General features: G+C 42.3%; 1 protein-coding gene across 3 annotated transcripts in view; it reads left to right on the forward strand.

Annotated features, from left to right (window-relative positions):
• Nucleotides 1-21544, forward strand: part of INTS3 (integrator complex subunit 3) — a 2345436-nt gene that overhangs the window by 1547006 nt on the left and 776886 nt on the right. For all 3 annotated transcript variants that reach the window (XM_044079970.1, XM_044079971.1, XM_044079972.1), the window contains one exon: nt 9203-9356. In XM_044079970.1, coding sequence (XP_043935905.1) covers nt 9203-9356 — 154 coding nt within the window. The remainder of the gene's footprint in view (nt 1-9202; nt 9357-21544) is intronic.

Consider the following 21544-nt stretch of genomic DNA (forward strand, 5'->3'; position numbering starts at 1 on the left):
TTTTGTTTTGTTGGTTTGTGAATTTATTTGTCATCCAGAAAGGAAGAGTGTCAGTGTGGGAGACAGATTCATAAGGACAGTCACAAGCAGTGTCTTTTTTTGTTTAAGTGCTTCTCACGACCACACTAAATTCTCAACTTTTCAAGCATTTGTCTTTAAGATCCTACATAGTTGTCTCTCCTTCTTGTGTATCGACCTGGAGAACTAACATCTTAAGTTGTTGGTGCTGTGGCAGAATCCTCCCATCCTGAAGGTCAGCCATGTGCCAAGAAAAAGACTCAAAAAAAGTTTGGTTGGTAGGTTGGAGTTGGCTGCTGTACTGCCTCCCCTGTACATCTCTCTCTAGGCTTGTGAAAGCCCGAGCATCATCCACTTGTTCTGTCAGATTCCTCTGTAGCGAGTATGTCAGAGGCCAACATAGATCGACTACTTGCATGTCCTGGGAGGCTCTGCATATGTCCATTATGGATATTAAGGGGGAACCTTGGAGTTTCATTTCAGAGGGACCGAGGGCTGTTCTTCAGATTCTTGTTTTGCAGAAGATTCCCACTACATTGACTGAGTACTGGCAAAGGTCCGAACCCCCTAATGTCTTTAGGGCTGACGTCTCTTTAAAGAAGCAGCAGAAAACTAAGCACATCTTCATTGCTCCTAAGGATCCCCAGCATGAATGGCAGGATTTTACCCATAGGTTTTTTAATGCAATCATGACCTTGAAGCCTCCCCAGGGAGTTTCTGTCCCTGCTTCGCCTTGGTGTTCTGCTCCATTCAAGAGGGCTAGGGAACAGGACTCCTCGGATGAGGACTTGGATTTGAGGAATGAGTCCTTGGCATACTCCTGTTAGATTCCTTTTCCATTGAACTTTGGTTCTGAGGAGGAAGATTCTATTAGCCCAGATTCTTCCTTTGAGAAACTCTCTTTTGGGGTACTATCTCTTGTATGATGCAGTTCTTTAAGTGGGATTGTTCTCAGGTTTCTGACATCCAGAAAAGTTGTTTTGAACTTCTCCAGATGGAGTCCACTGAGCCCTCTGCAGTTCCTCTTGTCCTGACTGCCCTGTTGGACACATTTTTTCTGCAGCTTTTCAGGCTCCTGATTCTCAATCTCCAGCCACTAAAAAAAACTGGCAGGTTTTTCGGTGCCTGACAAATGTAAGTTTCTCTACAAATGCCCTTCTGCTGACCCCTCTGTTGTGTCTGTTTCTTCTGACAAACCATCTAAGCTGTTTCATTCTACTAAACTGCTTTCTTCTGTAAAGACAGTAGGGCTGTGGAATGGCTGGGCAAAAAGGTGTATACTGCTGCTACCTTAGCCTTTCAGGCTATTAATTATCAGACCCTTAAGACCCTATATGTCATGGTTCTTCTTTCTCAAGCCTTCCATACTGTCTCTGACCTTCCTAATTCTGAAGGAAGGGTTTTGGCCACTCTTTGTTGGGCTTCTCTTCTCAAGTGGCTCACCATTCTATTAAACATAGTTAACATGCAGCTGATGCTCCTCCTAGAGCTTCTGATTTTGATTCTTTGTTGAGGTGCTACTCTAGACCTCGCTTCCAACCTCTGATAATATTAAGCCTAAATTGTTGGATGCTTCCCTTGATAATAAAAACCTCTTTGGCTCTGCAGCTGCCGAGATTTTTAAATCACTACAGGACAAGGGCAAGGAATTGAAACATTTTTAATCCTCCCGTCTAAATTTCAAAGGAATTATCCCTGTGCTTTGTTCATAGATGGTCTTCCCCTCCTCCTAAAGGTAAGAGAGGGTCTACACGGGCTCCTCCTGGTAAGTCTACTCTGATTCCCACAACTCAGAAACCTCCTTTTCAAGACAAGCCAGGTTTTGTCTGTGTATCTGCTTCCCTGTATCTAAGCCAGGTCTCTTTATCCCTTCATCTTTCCCTGTCTCTTCTCAATTGGTTGAGGATCACTCAGGATTCTTGGGTTCTGTCCATCATCCATCAGGGATACTTCATGGTGTGAAGTCCTTTCTTTTTGTGGGTATTCCCCAACCTCATCAGGAACACCTGCTTTTCTTTCCAGATGTATTTCAGGGCCTTTTGTCTCAAGGCACTATCCAGGCAGTTCCCACTACTCAAGCGAGGGAACGGATTTTATTCCAGAATGTTTTCAGTTCCCAGGAAAGGTTCTCTGCTTTGTGTTTTGGCCTTTCTACTACTCCCAAGAGTTTTCACCAAATGCCTTGCTCCTGTGATTGCATTTTGCCGGATGAAGGGGATACAAATCTTTCCTTACCTGAATAACCTGCTCATTCAGACTTCCTCCTCAGAAACCTTGCTTCAGCACCTTCACTATGCTATTTGCCTCTTGCAAAGCCTAGAGTTTACAATAAATTTCCAGAAATCCATCCTGACTCCTCCTTAGGATCATGTTTTTCTCAGTTGCAGGCTCCAGACCATTCCTATAGTGGCTTCCCTGCCACCTCCCAAGGCTCTTGCTCTAATTGCCTTTTTTCAGTCCCTTCTTCCTCAAGTCTCAGTTACAGCTAGGGAATTTCTAAGTGTTCTGAGGTTCATGGCTTCCACCACTCCAATGCTACCTCTAGCCAGACTCCATATGAGAAAGCTACAGCGGTTCGTAAAGTTAGCATGGCTCAAACACTGTCATCCTCTAGACTTTCTAGTACTTCTTCTTCCATGTCTCAAACTCGAGCTTCAGTGGTGAACTCTTCAGCTGTCCTTTCCAGCTCTGAGACTGCATACTTGCACACTATAGAAATAGTTCCTTCTAGTCTGTCTAGATTAATGGTATCAGTAGAATCTTTGTTTAGGTTAGGATACTTCAATCTCTTCATGATTACAAACCTGTAAGTTTCCTTCCTTGGGCCAGAAGACTCCTCCTAACTTGTGCAGGTATCTTAGCTGAGAATCCTGTGGTCCACTCTGTAGGAATCTGGATTGTAACTCGATGCATTACTAATATTCCTAATGTGTGGCTTTAGGCAGGCTATTTCAAATTCATTACCTAGAAGACTTCTCTCCTTCTGAGATCCCCTTTTTGCTGGGAATGCTCTGTATTACCCTTCAGTGACCTGTTCCCATGAGAAATATTACCCAATTGTTGTGTGCGAGCACGTAATATCCCAGCATATGCAGATATATATGCCCTCTTTTGTGTATACCAAAAGTGGACTCCAGGTAAAGGATGTAAAAAGAAATAAAATAAAAACGTGGCATGTGGTGTAAATGTTTTTTTTTTTAATATTTGCACTCTCAGCATGTCATCAATATCTTTTGTTTATCATCAAAGCTATTAAAGTTCCCCAATCCCAGCATGTGTATAGTAATCACTAAAACATAAAGTAAAAGCCCATTGCGCACACACTAAAGAGAGCTCCCCTTGCTTACATAAACAATTCTGCTAAACCTAAATCTATCTTTACTTTAGCTCAAATACAAAATAAGGAAGTAATGAATTGTGGGATACATCTTTACATAATTCTGTCAAAAAAGAGACCCTGATTTCCCCCTAAAACATCATACCATATACTTTTAGTATAAAAATTAAACTTTAACAGATTGTATTTCACATTCACTACAATTAAAAATGCTTAATAGACTACACACAGAAAATCCACATGCAAACCCCGCAAACGTAGTGCCTACTTTAATCAGCCTCCTTAAAACTAAACTTATTCTTATGATGGAGAATTTCTGTTGTCATTAGATGGAACATGCTGCATTAGGAGTCAGTCATACCTTTCCCCATTTAAAGTTAACTGTCATAGAATGTTGCAGTTTGTAATAGATGCATCACCGAATGGATGTATTTATTTTATCATGGAAAGGGTGTACTTCACCTAACATAAGAGATACCAGGTAGATGCCCATAGTCATTGAATCAGCTTGATAGTTCCCAGCAAAGTCCTTACTAGCTACGGTTATGATTACAGCACTGTAATACTTAATGATTATAATTTGACTGGTTATCACATACAATGGATATAAATAGTGTATACACCCCTGTTAAATGCCAGGTTTTTGTGATATACAAAAATGAGACCACAATAAATCATTTCAAAACTTTTTCCATCTTTAATGTGACCTATAACCTGTACAATTCAATTGAAAAACAAACAAATCTGTTAGGGGAAAAAGTATAAAAAATAAAAAATGTACAATACGCTGGTTGGATAAGTGTGCACACCCTTAAACTATTACTTTGTTGAAGCACCTTTTGACCTAATTGTCCAGTTCTTTGGTCTTGCTTTGCCTTCCCCTGTTGCCGTATATGTTCCTGAGCAATCCTCGCAAAGGCTGTTGACTGGACATGGCTTGGCAATGTGCATGCTTCTTTTGGACTTTTTTTTTTGCACTGTCGGACGCAATTGCTTGTTGATCATCAGCCTCCACCTCAACAACCAATTGAGCCATTCATTCTCATCAGATGGATTAAGTTTAGCTGGGAATCATTACTTAGACAGCCATGAGAAGTTGTTTCAGGTTTTCTTTAACGATTCCCCATCTTTAACGCATTCACCCAGCAGGTTGTAGCAGAGGGATGTGCAATGGGATGACAGCAGAGGATGTTTCCTCGCTTTTTAAAGGGGCATTCCCTCCAGGCATTCCTGTCTTAGCTCCCCGCCCCCCCAAAGCACATGCAGTGAGCTACCTGATCTTCATCAGGAAATTAGCACTGTCCAGTATGTCCTTGTTTGTACACAGCCCCTTCCCTCACCCACAGAGAGATGAGCAGGCCATTCCCCATGACTCCTCCCCTTCCTTGCCTAGCTCCCCAGTGCTGGGACCATTAGTCAAACCCACTTGCCTGGGACATAGTTGGGAATCCATCCTGTGTGCCATGGAACCACACTCAGCTTTGGCCCACAGTACTGCATGTGCTGTGCATCTCTCACCCACGGGTGTCAGCTTTGCAATGGACCAGACTGCCTCCCTCTACCCTTTCTCCCAGATGGATGAGATGTCTTCATCTCTTCACTCTCAACCTCCCATATCTGACAACTCTGTTGTCTGAGCTGCTAATTTGTCTTGAGTTATCTGAGCCTTGGTTAGGACTTCATCTCAATGACACTGAGCCAAGCAATATGATCAACTGTTTGACTCCAACAAAGGAAATGCAAGTTTGCCTGTTAACTATCAAAGTGGCTAGGTCAGTGTTTCGCCTTTTGTTATAAATGCAGAATAAGGCCTTATTTTGTCTTATTCTGCAATAGGTGCTTCTAATGAACCATTTCTGAATGGATCACTGGCTGGTATAGGCTTTTGTTTTAGGTTCACAGGTACTTACTAAGCTGTTGAGCTCTGATTGTCTTAAGAAGGTTAGCCTTATATTCCCGTGGTAGTTTTTAGCCGTATATTTTGCATACAAATAGCCCATAGATAAGCTGAACAAAGATATGTTGGGACATTTATGCTTCCCCCTATTCATGAGGGACAGAGGTGCTAAACTGGGTGTGAATTTGCTGTTCCCATCCATTTGTCAAAATTAAATTTGAACAGAGTAAGAGAAGTAAGTTGATTTATGAGGCTAGGAAAACAGTTCTGTAAAATCAGTATTCTGTGTGATACAGATGTGTATCTTCAACATGCTCTGTATATTTTTCAGAAAAGATTGAGATCACGTGCACAAGTTTTTGTGACAAATTAGACAAGCTACTGAATTCAGAAGTGGAGTCTGCATGTCCTCCCTGCGGTCAAGTGGCCTATGAAAGACATGCGTGACTGGGCATGCCTTCACTGAAGGATGGGCGTCAAGCTGGCAACTCGGCACCATAAAAAAATCTACTGCCAATCATTAGCAGACCAGAGTTCTGCTGTGGCGACCCCTAACCGGGAAAAGCCGAAAAGACAAACAAACTGAAGTCAGAAGTGACAAACTTCACGACACCCATGCAGACGGGATCTGAAAGTTCGATTGCAGAATCCTACACTAAGGCACTGTATGAGCACATCCACTCGTGCATGAATCATGCCTTCCCAAGTAGAACCAAGATGCTGTTCTCCAAAAAAGGAAGCCAATCTGGTGGTTCCCGGCTATAAACAAACTATACAACAGAAGGAAGAAGCTGTTGCAGAAAAGAGGAAAATCCCAGGATGCAAAAAAGTCCCTCACCAGCCTCAGTAAGAAGTTGAGATCCCTCATAAAATCCTCAAAAGCTAGTTACGAAAATAAAATTGCCAAAGATTTCAGAGAGAACCACAAGGCATTCTATAATTATGTCAAGAATCTAAATGGCAATGCTCAGATCTGCTCTGAGCTACAAAAGAATGGCATTAAATATACTGATCCCAAGGATATTGCCAATATCCTGGCAGATTGATTTAGTGCAAACTTCACCCCCCCCTCTCACCCCCTAAAGGGCCCATCACAATACCAAAAGATTGCCAAATCCCAGTAATCACGGCCACACAGGTAGAAGCCGCACTCTCCAAAGCTAAGAATACAGCATCCATGGGACCAGATGACATCCCAGGCTGTGTACTACATGAACTACAAAATGAACTGGCACCTCACCTAAGTGTCATGTTTAATCATAGCCTCACCTCAGGCTTCATGCCCACTGAGTGCCACACAGCTACAGTTATCCCACTTCACAAGGGGGGGGGGGTCCGCCTTGGATCCTGGGAACTACCGTCCCATCAGTCTGACAAGCCTGATCTGCAAGGGCATGGAACGCATTACCATTGAACTTATAAATAAAGACATTGGCAACCTTCAAACACTGGACCCCACCCAGTTTGGGTTTGTGAAGGGCCGATCTTGTTTCCTGAATCTGATTGACTTCTTTGAATCAGTCTCCAGAGCTGTGGACGAGGGTAAGGCAGTCCACACAGGCTATCTGGACTTCACCAAGGCCTTCGACACCATCCCCCACTCTAGAATCATAGATAAACTTACTAAGCTGGGCATAAATCCCTACATCACTTGATGGGTTGCCAAGTGGCTTACTGACAGAACCCAGACTGTAAAAGTAGCCGACTCCAAATCCAGCTCCAGACAAGTGACAAGTGGAGTACCTCAGGGTTCAGTCCTGGGACCACTCTTGTTTGGCATCTACTTCTCTGAAGTACAGGCCAACACTAAGGGACTCTGGCTAACAAAGTTCGCAGATGACTGCAAACTGGGAGACATTATTGAATCCCCAAATGATGTGGATACTCTACAAAAGGGCCTTACAAAAACAGATGCCTGGTGCCAGAGCCATGGGCTCAAGCTTAATGCCAAGAAATGTATAGTTATCTCTTTTGGAAAAAAACATGTACCCATGAATTACCACATAGGTGGCAGTACACTAAACATTGACAGTGTGATGAGAGACTTAGGGACACAGGTGGACAGTGGTCTCACTTTCGATAACCACATCGCCACAACAGTCAGGAAATCCTTCTATGTGGCACACCTCCTCACTAAGGGCTTTTCATCCAGAAAAAAGGAGGTCATTGTCCCACTGTACTCATCCCTCATTAGACCCATTATAGAGTCTAATGCCCCATTTGGTATGTACCTCACAAGACATCTGCAACAGCTGGAAAGGCCACAGTAATACCTCTCTAAAAGAATCACAGGCTTAAAGCAGATGCCATATGCTGACCATCTAAATAAACTCCAGCTATACTCTGTGGAATATTGTCTACTCAGAGGCGATCTCTGCTTAACATACAAGGTCATGTCAAACCCTGAGCTGTTGGACATGCTCCACTTAAAGAAATCCCAATCCCTCAAAGCCACATGCTCCAGGGATCTAAACCTTGTCATCACAATGAACAAAACATGCTGGAGGGATAGGTTCCTGACCCAGAAACTCCCCATACTCTGGAATAGACTGCCCATACATGTCAAGCAGAGCACCTCCTTGGCCCTCTTCAAAAGGAACCTTGATGATTGGATGGGAGATAGGAAATTCACCCCAGGGATCATGTCAGTCGCCCTGCTAGACAGGGGTCCAGAGAAGTAAATATTGTGGGAAGAAATATCCAGGGAATTGTTATGACTAGGCTTGTGTAGGCACTAGGGCCGATAGCCTAGTACCAACCTATGAACCTAAATCAGTCAACAGTCTGTTCTTGTAAGGTTGCATCTGCAGCCTGCTTAGGTGGTGGTGTTTGAGGGCACATCTTTGTCTGTCTGCTGCTTCTTAACAACTTCAGCAATTTACCCATTTACCAAGTGCTATAACCTGGATTGCATTTCAAAAGCTAAGGGTGTTTTTTGCACCAGCAGCCATCCAGGGGATTTGTTCTGCAACCTCTGACCAGTCTTTGGATGCTTAGCTTAGCTTATTTTATCCAAACATGTACAATGTCAAGATAGAGATGACCGAAATGCAGTGTGGTTTACAAAGTCCTCAGCTAAACAATGGACAACTGATTTTGTCTTTGTCTTCAAGCTAAAGTCACCCTTTCCATCCTGTGTAGATTATTTTATTGTGAATGTTTCTTAATGATATTTATGTTGCTGTGTTAGTATGAGATTGAATTGATAACTGCAGGATAAATCTTCACATAATGGCATAGCCTTTTGCACAGTCAGGGTTGTGGTATTCATACATGTAATGAAAATGCTGTACAGCATTGCACTGTTTAAACCTCTAGTCTAATTGAGTGGGAAATACTAGTGTTACCTGGTTTCAACTACCACAGCAGTATGGTGTGGTCTCTGTGGGATATGCAATTTCTTGATTAACCACTTTTAGCTTGGGGAGTGGTAAAATCTAGCTTACTATTTTGTAATGCTTTTACTAGACATGGTGTTTTTTTCCTGTCATACTTGGGATGTTTTGTTGGAGCTTATGTATACTAGGTTTGGTTTCAGAATAGAAATAACATTGCCACTTCAGAGCTCTGAAGCTGCCTTTTGCTTCCCTGATTGACTATTTAGGGATATCCAGCCCCCATCCACCCCCCAGGGCAAGTGCTTATTATACTTGAGGAAAAGTGGAAGCCAGGTATGCCTACTGGGGGGGAGGGGGGGGGGTCTTTTTAACCCAGACATGTAAAAGTGGATGACAGAGACAAATGTATTACTTTTACAGCGACTGCATCAGAACTGCATTTTTTATTTTGTTAGGTTATCCTTGGTAGACAGAAGTAGTAGTGTACAAAAAACATAAAGGATCTGAAAGCGAATCAGATTATCTTTTATAGTAATATATACAGTTGTTGCAGATAAATGGTGCTTTAGTTGTTGTTTACAGCCTTTGCCGTGTGTTCTTTTTTAAATGTAGTAAAGCAGCAGCAGGAAAGATGAGTCTGTACGAGTCATTTGCTCAGTCCACCCAGTTAGGTGACCTCCACACCTGTCTCATGATGGACATGAAGGCTTGTCAGGAAGATGACGTCCGATTACTCTGTTACCTTACTCCTTCTATCTACACAGAGGTGAGAAGCTAATCTATAAGAAACAGTCTTATTTTTTCTCAGTTCATAGTAAATATCAATAAACTCTGGTGTAGTGTGAGCTAAAACAAGGTACACAGCATCAGAAACTGAGCATTAAAATGAGAAATTAACTAAAACAAGCAAGTTCCATCAGTAGGAGTGTACTCACTTTTTATTGACCATAGTTTTGACTACCGAATTATGATGTTATTTTTTAATATTTGTTTTAAATGGGTAGAAAAAAATATTTGCTTTATTCTTCATTGTTAGCAGTTGTACATTATTTTGGACTCTGCTTACATAAATTATACAGTGGAGTTTCCCTACTTAGTAGTTCATATTTTGTTTACTTGAGCTAAAGATTACTTGTGTAATCTTAGGGATATCTGCCTGACACACATTCTGAAGGTATTCGTAACCAGCGCATTGTTTTTGCATTCAAAGAGTGCTACACTTTGGAGTGCATAATTTTAGAGATTGATAGAACAGATGGGCAGCAGAGAGGTGTGGCAGCCCTGCTTGACTAACAGTACTTGGTTATCCAGTTTTGCTCTCATATGGGTTGCCATCTTTGTGGAGTACTCATGTCCTCACTGTATCTGCCTGGTGCTTTGATGTTTCCCACATCCCAGAAAACATGCTGTAGGTGAATCGATAATCCTTCAAATTGCCTTTAAGTGCATGCATCATGTGAGCTAATTTATGCATTCATCTGTGTGCTATGCAGTAGACTGGCATCCTATCCCTGATTAGATTTTTCAGCCATGTACCTGTGAAATGCTGGGGTGGACTTCAGTTCTCCTGCAAACCTGATTTGGCTAAACTAGAAGTCTCAGAATGAATAAACAATAGAACAGATGTAGTGGATATATATATGGCAGATAAATAGATTTTTGAGGCAGTGTTTTATCAGCAGTTGTTAAGGTTTGTTTCATTTCCAAGGTCTGTGCACTTTGTCAGAGATTTCCACAACAGTTCATATTACATTGGCTGTTTCTCTCCTCCTCCGGTTTTGTAGTCTGTGTGAAAGAGAAGTCTATGAAGGAATGGATGGACCATTTTCAAAAAGGGCAGGTGAAAAGCAAAAAACATTCTTTTCTTTAGACGGTTTCAGCAAGCATGCCATTAATATTCATTTTGAAACATCTGGCCAAAAGGTGGTTTCAAGCATAATTCAGAAGCAGTTCAAACTAAAGCCTACAATGTCATCACGACCTCTTTTATCAGTGAGGGAACAATCATTTGAGCGTCCCCTGTAAGCTTCTTATCAATTCTTTCCACCTGTTCTCCATGTTCAGTGGGCTAGATATCACTGTCTCATTATTTTTAACTTCAGATCTAATGGAGGTTTTGTAGTATTTTATTCTTATGTCATCAAAAAGTACTTCTTAAGAAAAGCAGCAACTTTTCCACTTCCCAGGCATTACTGCTGCATTCTGAAAATGGACAGGCATCTCATCTGAATGTAGTCTGTAAACTCTAACCACAACACTGAATTTTCCTTCTTTTTTGTGTAACGACTTGACTATTCCAACCCATCACTGGCCCATTGTAAGGGATGTGTTGGAGTGAAAGGCCAAAAAAGGACTAGAAAAAGTGCCAGTCCTCCAATTCATTCTGTATCAGGAAAAAAAGTGAAGTGTCTAGTTCTCATCATGGGAGAAGTGTTATAGATGCCCAAGTGTTTGGTGGTGGTCTGCATGTTGCAGGAAATTGACTGTGTTGCTTGTTGATCCTTAAACAGCTTGGTTATAGTTTCATAGGTAAGTACTAGACTAGCTGCACTTGTGGGCCATTGTATGCCTAGTCAGTTATCCCATTTGCGAATCAAACCCTGCACGTTGTGTTCGTAAGGAAAACATCTTAACCATTATGTCATCCCCGAACCCCCAAAAGGCCATTCTATTTAAGGATGTCACAATGCATTCATAGGTAAGTACTAGGCTAGCTACCCTTTTGGACCATTTTAAGCCTAGCCAGTTTCCCCTTGGTGAGAATCAAATCCTGTTCTTCTTGTCTGTGAAGTAAACAGCATTATGTCATCCCCAATCCCTTAAGTGTATTTCTCTTACAGGAAGTGAATACAGCACCAAGTATTTTGCACGCACACACGCATTTCCTATGTTAAGCACACACCTCTTAACTTTCTAGTTACACAATCTACAGAGTACAGTATTTATCCAAAGTATCACAGGAGAAGTCTTGAGACTTTTATTGTTTTTGCCCAAGATGCCTTTCTCCGTATCATAAGCTCCCGCTGTCTCTTCAGAAAAGAGTTTCTCGACCTTTCTTTGGCAGTTTCAAGTTACTAGCAAATTCATCAAATGTCAGCAAGCTGTCCCTAGATAGATGTTTAATAGATGTCCTTCCATATCACTGTTGCAGCATTTATTACAGTAGGGATTCCTTGCCTAGTGCAGCCTGACATTTGGCCAGTATATCAAAGCCTTAGGTTGCTTTAAGGTACCCCATATGTCACACGTATGCTTCTTGCGTACTATAGGGCATAAAGGTGATATTCAGACATACCATCCTCAGAACTGTTTTGCCGCCAGTCCAAACACCATCTCTTGATCGTTGGTCTGAACGCCTGTCTTCCATTGCTTGTTTCACCGAGCTGTTGCTGATAAGTGCTCCATTGGGGTTCCTTTTGCTTGTCTTTTCTTTTTGTTGCTTATAGGGTTTTCATGTCATTGAAGGAGGATAAATGCCTGCATGGAAGACAGATTCCCCATAAAGACCACCATAACTAGTGTCTGTTTTCCTTGCCACCTGACAACGCCATATGTCCTGTTCTATCTTTCAGGCTTTTGCTCCTAAAACTTTGCAAAGTAGACTTTCTTCATTGGTGCTGTATCTTGAGAATCAGCAACTTAAACTTCTTGCGAAAGATAATATGGAGAGAACTTCTCACTCCAAGGGACAGCCATCAGGGAAGAAGAATGCCAAGAAGCCTGGGCCAGAATCTTTCACTGTCCTGCCTCCATCTGATATTTCTCCCAAGATGAGTGAATCCCTGGAGGTTCACCTGGCTTTGTTGTCAAATTACTCTGCCATGACCAGGTTGGAGGCTGGTGGGGATCCAGCTTTAAGCACATCCAGATGTCTGTTTCGGATGTTCAGGGAGAACCATGGTTGATCTTTTCCGAGGGGCCTAGGGGTATTCCTCAGATTTTGGACAGAGAAGAAGTCCATAATACTACTATTGAATGTCATCCTGCATCAGAGGCTTCCAAGTTTTACAAGGCAGATGTCTCATTCAAGAAAAAAACAAAAAAACTAAACCAGTTTCTCCTGCCCCTAAGGATCCAGAGAGTGAGTGGCAGGCCTTCACTCAGCGTTTGTTTAGTGTTCTGATGGCATTGAAACCTCCTCAGGAAGTTTCTGTTCCTGCTCCCCCTGGGCCCTCTACTCCCCTTAAAAGACCCAGGGAACAGGATTCCTCTGAGTAGGAGTTGGATTCTGATCAGGAATCCCTTGCTTACTCTTCTCAAATTCCTTCTTCTTTGGACTATGGGTCAGAGGAAGGAATCTAACAGTCTGGATGCTCCCTTTGAAGAGATTTCTTTTGGGAACACAATCTCCAGGATGATGGAGTTTTTTTTTTAAATGGGATTGTGCTCAGGTCTCTGAGATCCGTAAAAGGTACTATGAGTTGCTGCAGATGGAATCTACTAAACCTTCTACTATTCCTTGTGTTTTGGCTGCTTTGTTGGATGCGTTTTGAAGTGCCTCTAAGGCTCCTAATTCTCAGCCCCCTGCTCCCAAGAAACCTGATAGGTTTTATAGGGTGCCCGAGGACTGTATTTTTTTTGTACAAGTGTCCTTCTGCTGACCCCTCAGTGGTGTCTGTAGCCTCTGCTAAGCTCTCTCAATCGCTCCCTTTGCCCAAGCTACTGCCTTCTGATAAAGACAGCAGAACTATGGAGAGGCTAGGTAAGAAGGTTTATACCTCGGCTACCTTGGCTTTTAGGGTTGTTAATTATCAGACTCGTATACGTAGGTATGTGTTGGCTCTTCTGTCTCAGGTTTGTCAGGTTATATCTGATCTTCCAGACTCTGAGGGTAAATCTTCTGCTCTTTCCCTGTTAGGGACTTCCTCACAGGTGATCCGTCATTCCATCAAGTGTAATTGTGATGCAGCAGATGCTTCCTGTAGGGTTGCTGCTTTTGGATCAATGGTGAGGAGCTATTCTTGGCTTCATGATATCAAGGCTAAGTTGATGAATGCCACTCTTGATAATAAACACTTTTTGGGGAAGCTACTGCTGATTTGGTTAAGTCCCTTCAGGATAAGAGGAAGGCTTTAAAGGTATTCAAACACTGTTTGTTTCTCCTGTTCCTAAATTTCAGAGAAACTACTCCAGTAAGCCAGCCTTTGATCGCAGGCAATCTCACCTTCCTCCTAAGGACAAAAAGGGTGGCAAGTGGGCTCCTCCTGCAAAGGCTAATCAGACTTCAGGGACTCAGAAGTCTTCCTTTCCAGATAAGCCAGGTGCTGTCTGACTGTCCAATTCTTCCCAGCCTTGTTCCTCTTTCTCTTCGCCTCTCTCTCTCCGTGTTTGGTTGCAGATTACTCCAGATTCCTGGATTCTGTCCATTATTCGCCAGGGGTATTTCATGGTGTGGAATCCCTTCCCCCTTTTATGGGTATTCCCTCTGCCTCCTCAGGAACAGCTCTCCTTTTTCCCAGAAGTGCTTTGCGACCTTTTGACTTAGGGTACTATTCAAAAGGTGCCTGTTTCCCAAGGGGGGGTGGATTATTCCAGGATGTTTCTAGTACTCACAAAAGAGGGTACTTGGAGACCAGTACTAGACCTCTTTCTTCTAAACACTTTTCTGAAGTTGTCCTCTTTTCAAATGTTGTCCCTTCAGATTTGTTCCCTCTTTTGCTTCCTCAGGCTTATATGGGGCCTCTGGATCTCAAGGATGCTTATATCCATATTGTGATCCATCCCCATTTCAGGAAGTTTTTGCATTTCTCTTGTTACTTCCTGGCATTTTCAGTTCTCTGCTTTGCCCTTTGACCTTTCTACTACCCCAAGAGTATTCACCAAATGCCTTGCTCCTATGATTGTATTTTACAAGCTTCAGGGGATCCACGTATTTCCATACTTGGACGACCTCCTGCTTCAGGCATCCTCTCAAGAGATCTTGTTGCAAAATCTTCATTTTGCCATTTTTTCTTCAGAGCCTGGGGTTCACAGTAAACTTCAAAAAGTCTTTCCTGACTCCTTCTAAGGATCATGTTTTTCTGGGTTGCAGGATTCAGACTGTGCCTATGCTGGCACCCCTGCCTCTTCTCAAGGCCTTAACCCTCATTTCCTTTTTTCAACTCTTCTTCCTCTAGCCTCCATTACAGCCAGGGGGTTTCTGAGAGCTCTGAGATTCATGACATCCACCATTCTAATGCTCCCTTTGGCCAAACTGCACATAAGGACATTTCTATGGTTCCTGAAGTCAGTTTGGCTTCAACATATGCATCCTCTAGAACTTGTAGTTTCTCTTCTACCTTGTCTCAAAAAGGAACTTCACTGGTGGATCCAGCAGTTGCCCTTAAATCCAGGGCTCCATTTTCATCCCACTCTTCCCTCTCAAGAGCTGTTCACAGATGCTTCAGATGTGGGATGGGGAGCAGCTTTTGGCTGTATAAATGTGTAGGGAGTGTGGCTTATTTTTCAACAGAAGGAGCATGTCAGTGTCAAACAGATGAGAACCCTTCTGCTGGCTCTTCAGATTTTTCATCCTCTTTTCTTCCTAGGACCTCTCAAGATATTTACAGACAATACCACAGTGATGTGGTATACAAGATCTTATATTCTTTGCCAGTTTGCACTAGTGGTATGGGATCTTGCTGTCCAGTATTAAGTGATTCTTCAGGCAGTTTACATTCCCTCAGGTCAAAACATTATGGCAGACACTCTGAGTAGGTCCTTAACTCAGTCCCACAGGGATGTGTTTCTGGACGTTATCCACCAGTTGAGTACTCCTCATGTAGATCCGTTTGCCTCCCCACTGAACAGGCATCTTCCTCTATTTTGTACCAGACTCCCAGGTCCTCTGGTTTGGAATGTTGAAATCCTCTTTTTTTCTTGGAAGGGGATGTTTCCTTATATTTTCCCTCCTTTTCCCCTGATTCTAAAAGTCCTGTTCAAAATTCAGCAGAACACCCCCAAAATCATGTTGGTGACTCCCTTTAGGCCAAGCAAACATTGGTTCCCTCTTCTTCTGCATTTAGCCAAGGGCAGTCATCACAAGTTAACTCCATGGTGGACCTACTCACACAAGACAAGGGATCTTTCATCCATCTCCACCTGACCACGCTTCAACTGACACTATGGGTGATAAGATTTTGATTCCATTTAAACACCTATTTTCTGAGGACATGCTTAGGGTTCATCCTGCAGGAGGCCAGGAAACCCAATACTAGGTAATCCTAATTATCCAAATGGAAGAGGTTTTCTGTTTGGTATCTTTCTCGTAACCTGGATCCACTTTCTTTGGATGCTCCTTTGGTTCTCTCTTATCTGTGTGAATTGCTCAATGCTGGGTTGGCTTATTCTTCTGTTAAGGCCCACTCACCAGCTGTCTCTGCTTATCTTCCTTTGTGTCCAGCTTTAGCTTCTAGGTTTGAATCTAAACTTCCTTAAAGGCGTCTTTCATTTTAGGCATCCCAGGAAACCTGTTCCTCTTCCCTGGGATCTTAATTTTGTGTTGGAGAAATTGACTCGGGCTCCTTTTGAGCCTGCAGCTTCAGCTTCCTTGCAACATTGCTCTTGGAAGAATGTTCCAAGGTGGTGAATGAATTGTCCCTTAATCAGTCTGTTCATTTGCCTACTTTTTCCCTTATTTATTTATTTTACATTTGTTGACCGGGCTGGTCTAACTGGATATATGTCCATTTTCAGTAGAGGCCCGGGGAGAAAAGCTCCAATATAGGCAATAGTATCTTAGCATAAGTATATACAATAGAAGGAAGTAACATTACATTATTTTAGATTAGACAGTAGGGGGTGAGTTCTTTTAGAGAAGTAAGTCATGAAACAGTGCAGAGAGGAAGTCTTTTTAATGCTAGGAAGTTGTTAGCATTCTAGTTGCAATTGATAGGATAATAAAACAACAGAGCAGAGAGGTAAAGGGAGTGGGAGATATGGAAATAGATTTTAGTCAGGGTTAGAGCGGGGACATAGCCAGTGTGTTTTGAGATATTCTTTAAGATATTTTTTGAAAAGCAATGTTGAAGAAAGTGATGAGAGTTCCTTAGGAAGCTGGTTCCCGGTTTTTCCCACTGTGTTGGAGAATAGTGAGTCCCCAGCCTTGTTGTTAGATTTAGTAGTGGAGACTAGAAGCTTATTAGCCGAGCGTAGTGTTGCCAGATTTTTGTATGGGGTAATCAGACTAGTGAGGATTGGAGTATTCTTAGGGTGGAAGAGAGTCTTTTGGGTGATAGTAAGTTGTTGAGAAAGTAGTTGGTTCTGTAGTTCTAGCCATCCTAGCTTTTTAAGGTTGTGACAGTGATGGGTTCTAAAAGGGGAGCCAGTGGCAAATCTGGCAGTGTTGTTATAGCTGGTTGTAAGTTTGCTAAGGTTGTTTTTAGATAGGTTAGTGTAAATAGCAGAGGCATAAAACAGGGTAGAGATGAGGTGGGTTTGGGCAATGGTAGTTCTAGCTAATGGTATGAGGAAGGGTTTGATTCTATAAAGGGAGCCTAGTTTTCTGTTGACTGATTTTATAGCAGTATTAATATGATCATCATAGCTAAGGCTGTGGTCTATTGTAATACCTAAGAGTCAGGTTGTAGTGTCTGGGGATATGGTAGTTCCATTGTTAGAAGTTACTGTGAAGTGACATTGTGGAGACCTGTGGTTAGGAGTAAAGAGCAATAATTTAGTTTTTTTGCGGTTAAGGAGGAGGCAATGTTGCATGAACCAATTTTCAACAGTATGAAATACAGTTTGGGTGAGGGTCTGGAGTGAGGAAACTGAGTTGGCAGAGCGTATTAAAGTTGAATCATCTGCATATTGTATGCAGGTGGCTTGTGGAATTTTAGAGTTAAGGTCATTAATAAAGATTGAAAAGAGAAGAGGGCCTAATATGGAGCCTTGGTGTACTCCAGTGTTGACAGGGAGGGGTGTGGATAAATTATTATCCCAGAGAACAGCTTGAAGTCTGTTATCTAAGTATGATTTAAACCAAAGTATTGTCTGTGGGTGAAGAGATAGGGATTTTAGTTTTTCAGTAAGTAGGTGATGGTTAACCATGTTGAAGGCTTTTGACAGGTCAATAAATAGTGCAGAGGAAAGAGAGTTATTATTACGATGTTTGTTAATACAGTCAGAAAAGGATAGCAAGGCAGTGGTTGTGCTATGGTGAGGCCTAAATCCATGCTGACAGCAAGTAAATTATTAGAGAGAAAGTGGATTAGTAGCTGTCGGTGGATACATTTTTCCATTATTTTTGCTATAGGAGAGAGTAAGGCTATTGGTCGGAAGTTAGAAATCTCTGTAGAGGAACCACCCTTGTGCAGAGGGATGATGTGTGAGACTTTCCAGATGGAGGGGATTGCTCCTTCTGTAATTGTTCCCTTCTCCGCAATCTGCCAGAGAGAAGGTGCTGCACACATTAGATGTGCATAGACAACTCAGATTTTATTTGGATAAGATTATTAGGGAATCCGATCTGCTTTTTGTTTGCTTTCATCCCAGCTCCTTGGGATTAGCTGTATTCAAGCAGTCTATTTCTTCTTGGATTTCAATAGCTATTTCTTTTTGTTGTTGTTTTCATGGTAACAGCCTTCCTTATTCTGTAAAAGGTCATTCTACTAGAGCTGTGGCTTCTTCTGGTGTTTTTTTCAAGGGTTTGCTTACTAACTGTATTCTTGAGGCAGCTACCTGGACTTCTGTGCATACTCTAACCAAGCACTATAAGTTGGATGGAATCTCCAGAGCTAGTGCTGGTTTTGCTAGAGCCATCCTTCATGGCTTCTTAGAGAGCTTTGGCACTCTCCCTGTTGTAATGAATACCGCATCAGTGATATGGAAGGACATAGTACAGTTGTGTAAAATCTTACCATAAGAGTAGATGTCCTTCTCTTCACTGTTGCAGTATTTACTTCCTCCCCCAGGTCCAGTTCTCTTCTGGATGTACTGGTTACATCTTGGTTTTCCTTGGACTGGCGTTCCTACTGAGACTTTCAGTTCTGAGGATGGTACATCCAGATAAACCTTTACGCCCTACACTGTAACAGGAGCATACATGTGCTGTACGGCATACCTTAAAGCATCCTAAGGCTTTGGTATACTGCCCGGACGTTGAGCTGCCCTAGGTAGGGAATCCCAATTGTAATGAATACTTAAACAGTGAAGAGAAGGACATCTACCATTATGGTAAAACGTTACACAACTGTACTGTCTTTGTAATTTATTGTTTTCCAGTCTTAGTTTTAATCTTCTGAAAAGATCTTTAGAGACCACTCTTAATCTATCCTTTTGTCAAAGTTCATAGCTGATGACCTTCATTGGTAACTTTACTTTTGAATTGTTCCTTTTCCCCCATTTAGACTATTTTCCCCAGGTTCTTTTACAGTTTGAGGTGCATGCTGCTTAATTTGATGCATACTATGACATCATGACCCATACATGGAGCCTGTCTAGCTTGCCGTAGAGCTCACCATTTCTTTTCTGTTACATTTATTCAGATATTGATTCTGATGTCCATTGGGAAAAGTTCCCATAATTGATACCGAAAGCACTAAAAGCACCATAGGATTCATATATTTGACAGAATATGCTATATGCCCGGTCACTAGTATTTCATTCAGTTCCTGGGAAACTATCATGAAGAGAAGCACTGTCACAAGAGCCAGGGAATACACTTGGCTATTTGCTGATTTATTTATTTATTTACATTTGTTGACCGGGAGAGTCCGACTGGACACAAGTCCGTTTTCATCAGAGGCCCGGGGAGAAAAGCTTCACACTCAAATGTTTAAGACATTACACAATTAGAGAAATATCATATAAAATTATAGACACTGTTACAGCTGTAGAGCATAATACAGGATTAAACAAAGTTGTAGAACAGCTGTAGAGCAAAAATTGACATTTTAAGCCATAGTGACAGATGTTAAACATTGTTACAGAAGTAGAAGAAATTCATAAATTGGCAAATGAAGCAAGTTGTTTGTGAGGTACATAACAGACAAATTGTTGCAATACGAAGGTATTGTTGTATAGTAAGTAGACTAGGTTAAAGAGAAAACAAGATTGCTATTATCAGGTAGTTAGTTGGGTGCAGAGAGAGAGGTAGTGGGTGGGTGGAGTGGGTGCTCATTGAGGGGGAGTTGCAAGGGCATTTTCTGCAAATAAGCAAGTGTGCTTTTAGTAAAGATTTGAAGTGGGTGCATGATGTTGCAGAAGTAATTGAGGGTGTGAGGGAGTTCCATAGTTTGGCTATAGCGAAGGAGAATAATAATAATTTAATTCGTACTGTATTCCTTGCCTAGGCCCTGACCACGATGTACCTTGCTGTTGGTTGGTGCCTTATTTCAACAACAAACTATTTGTTGTCGGTATATTTACGCTTCTAAACATTTTGATACTCTGTTCAATTACCCAGATATGGCTTTGGTAATCCACCCGACTACCGACATTACGAAAAAACGCAAAGATAAAGACAGACAGGCTGCCTAGGTCCAAAGCTGCTGACGACGCTTCTCCTAAGCTAGTCGCCAGTTTGCCGGTAATCAGTGAGGCACTTTTGCAGCCCCTGATGCCCGCTACTTCAGATTCACAGGCCTCTACTGAGACCTATTCGGAGTCTGGTATGCCGCGAGATGCTTAAACTGTGGAACCTGCGGATGTCTCTACCCTGGATGGGTCCGGAGCCGCTGTGCAGGCACTGGCTTCTAAGGGTGTATTCAGGCCTACTGACTTGCATATTAAACCAACGCCATCTTCTTCTTCAAGGCCTAAAACTCGATCCATGCCTAGAAAACTAATGTCTAGACCACATGGTCAAGCCTCTATGCGTAAAAAAACAAATAAGAAGGGCTGAAGACCTTATTACTTTAATAAGGAGAAGCCAACCTTCCCCCTTTAAGAGACCTAGGACTGAATTTGCTTATGATACTTCTGATTAGGATTCTGAAATTTCTGTTTCCTCTGATGACCAGGATTTATCCTTATCTACCTATGAGGATTGTGATGCAGAGGACTCTATACCCTCTGCTTCCCCTCCAGAGGATTTCTCTTTTGGTGAAACCTTGCATACTCTTAGGGAGAGTTTTCGCTGGGAAAGCCAGGATTACTCTGATTCTAAAATGAGGCTTAGGGATTTCTTACTCCTGCCCCAACACAGGCCTTTAGCTATTCCCCCCTGTACTGGACATTGTTGATGATGCCTTTTCGGAATCTAGCTTGGCCCCTGACTCCTTACCTCCTGCTCCCAGAAAACCAGATAGATATTACAGGGTTCCTGACTCGCACTAGTTCCTCTTTAAAAATCCTACTGCGGATCCTGAGACTATTTCACCGGGACCCAAGGGCATTAAGCCTACTACTGCCAAAAATCTTAGCCCCACTGATAGACATTACAGGGCGCTGGATAGATGGGGTAAGAAGGTATACACTTCTACAACCTTGGCCATTAGGGGCTTAAACTGCCAGTTTCACATGTTAAAGTATCAGCAGCATATTATTGGATTACTTAAACAGAAAATGATGTTGATTCCTGACTGTGCTGAAAATAAGGATTTACAGGATTTAATGCATTCTGCTGAACAAATTGGAAAACATACTTTGCAATGTGGTTTTGATTCACTAGAGGCATCTTGCAGGGCTGCTGTCACTGGGTCTGTGCTTAGAAGGCATGCTTGGCTTAAGGAGCAATCTTTGCCAGATCATGTTAAAGCTAAATTGTTGCATGCTGCCTTAAACCAGGACCGCCTGTTTGGCAACAGGAGTAGTACTTAAAAAGATGGAGGACAAAGCTAAATCTATGCAAACTGTTAAAGATTTCCTGCAAGTACAGCCTCCAAGATTTAGTAGGCATTGGCCCTCTAAGAATTAGTTCTTTCCTGCCTCTTCCAGGCCTTCTCAATCCAAATCCAGAACCAACAGAACACCCAGGCTTCATTTCCAAGGTACGCACAGGACTAAGCAGTGGGGGGCTCCCACTTCCAAATCAGG

The sequence above is a fragment of the Protopterus annectens genome, chromosome 8.part0, assembly GCF_019279795.1.
Source record: "Protopterus annectens isolate FY-2018-M chromosome 8.part0, PAN1.0, whole genome shotgun sequence".
NCBI lineage: Eukaryota > Metazoa > Chordata > Ceratodontiformes > Protopteridae > Protopterus > Protopterus annectens.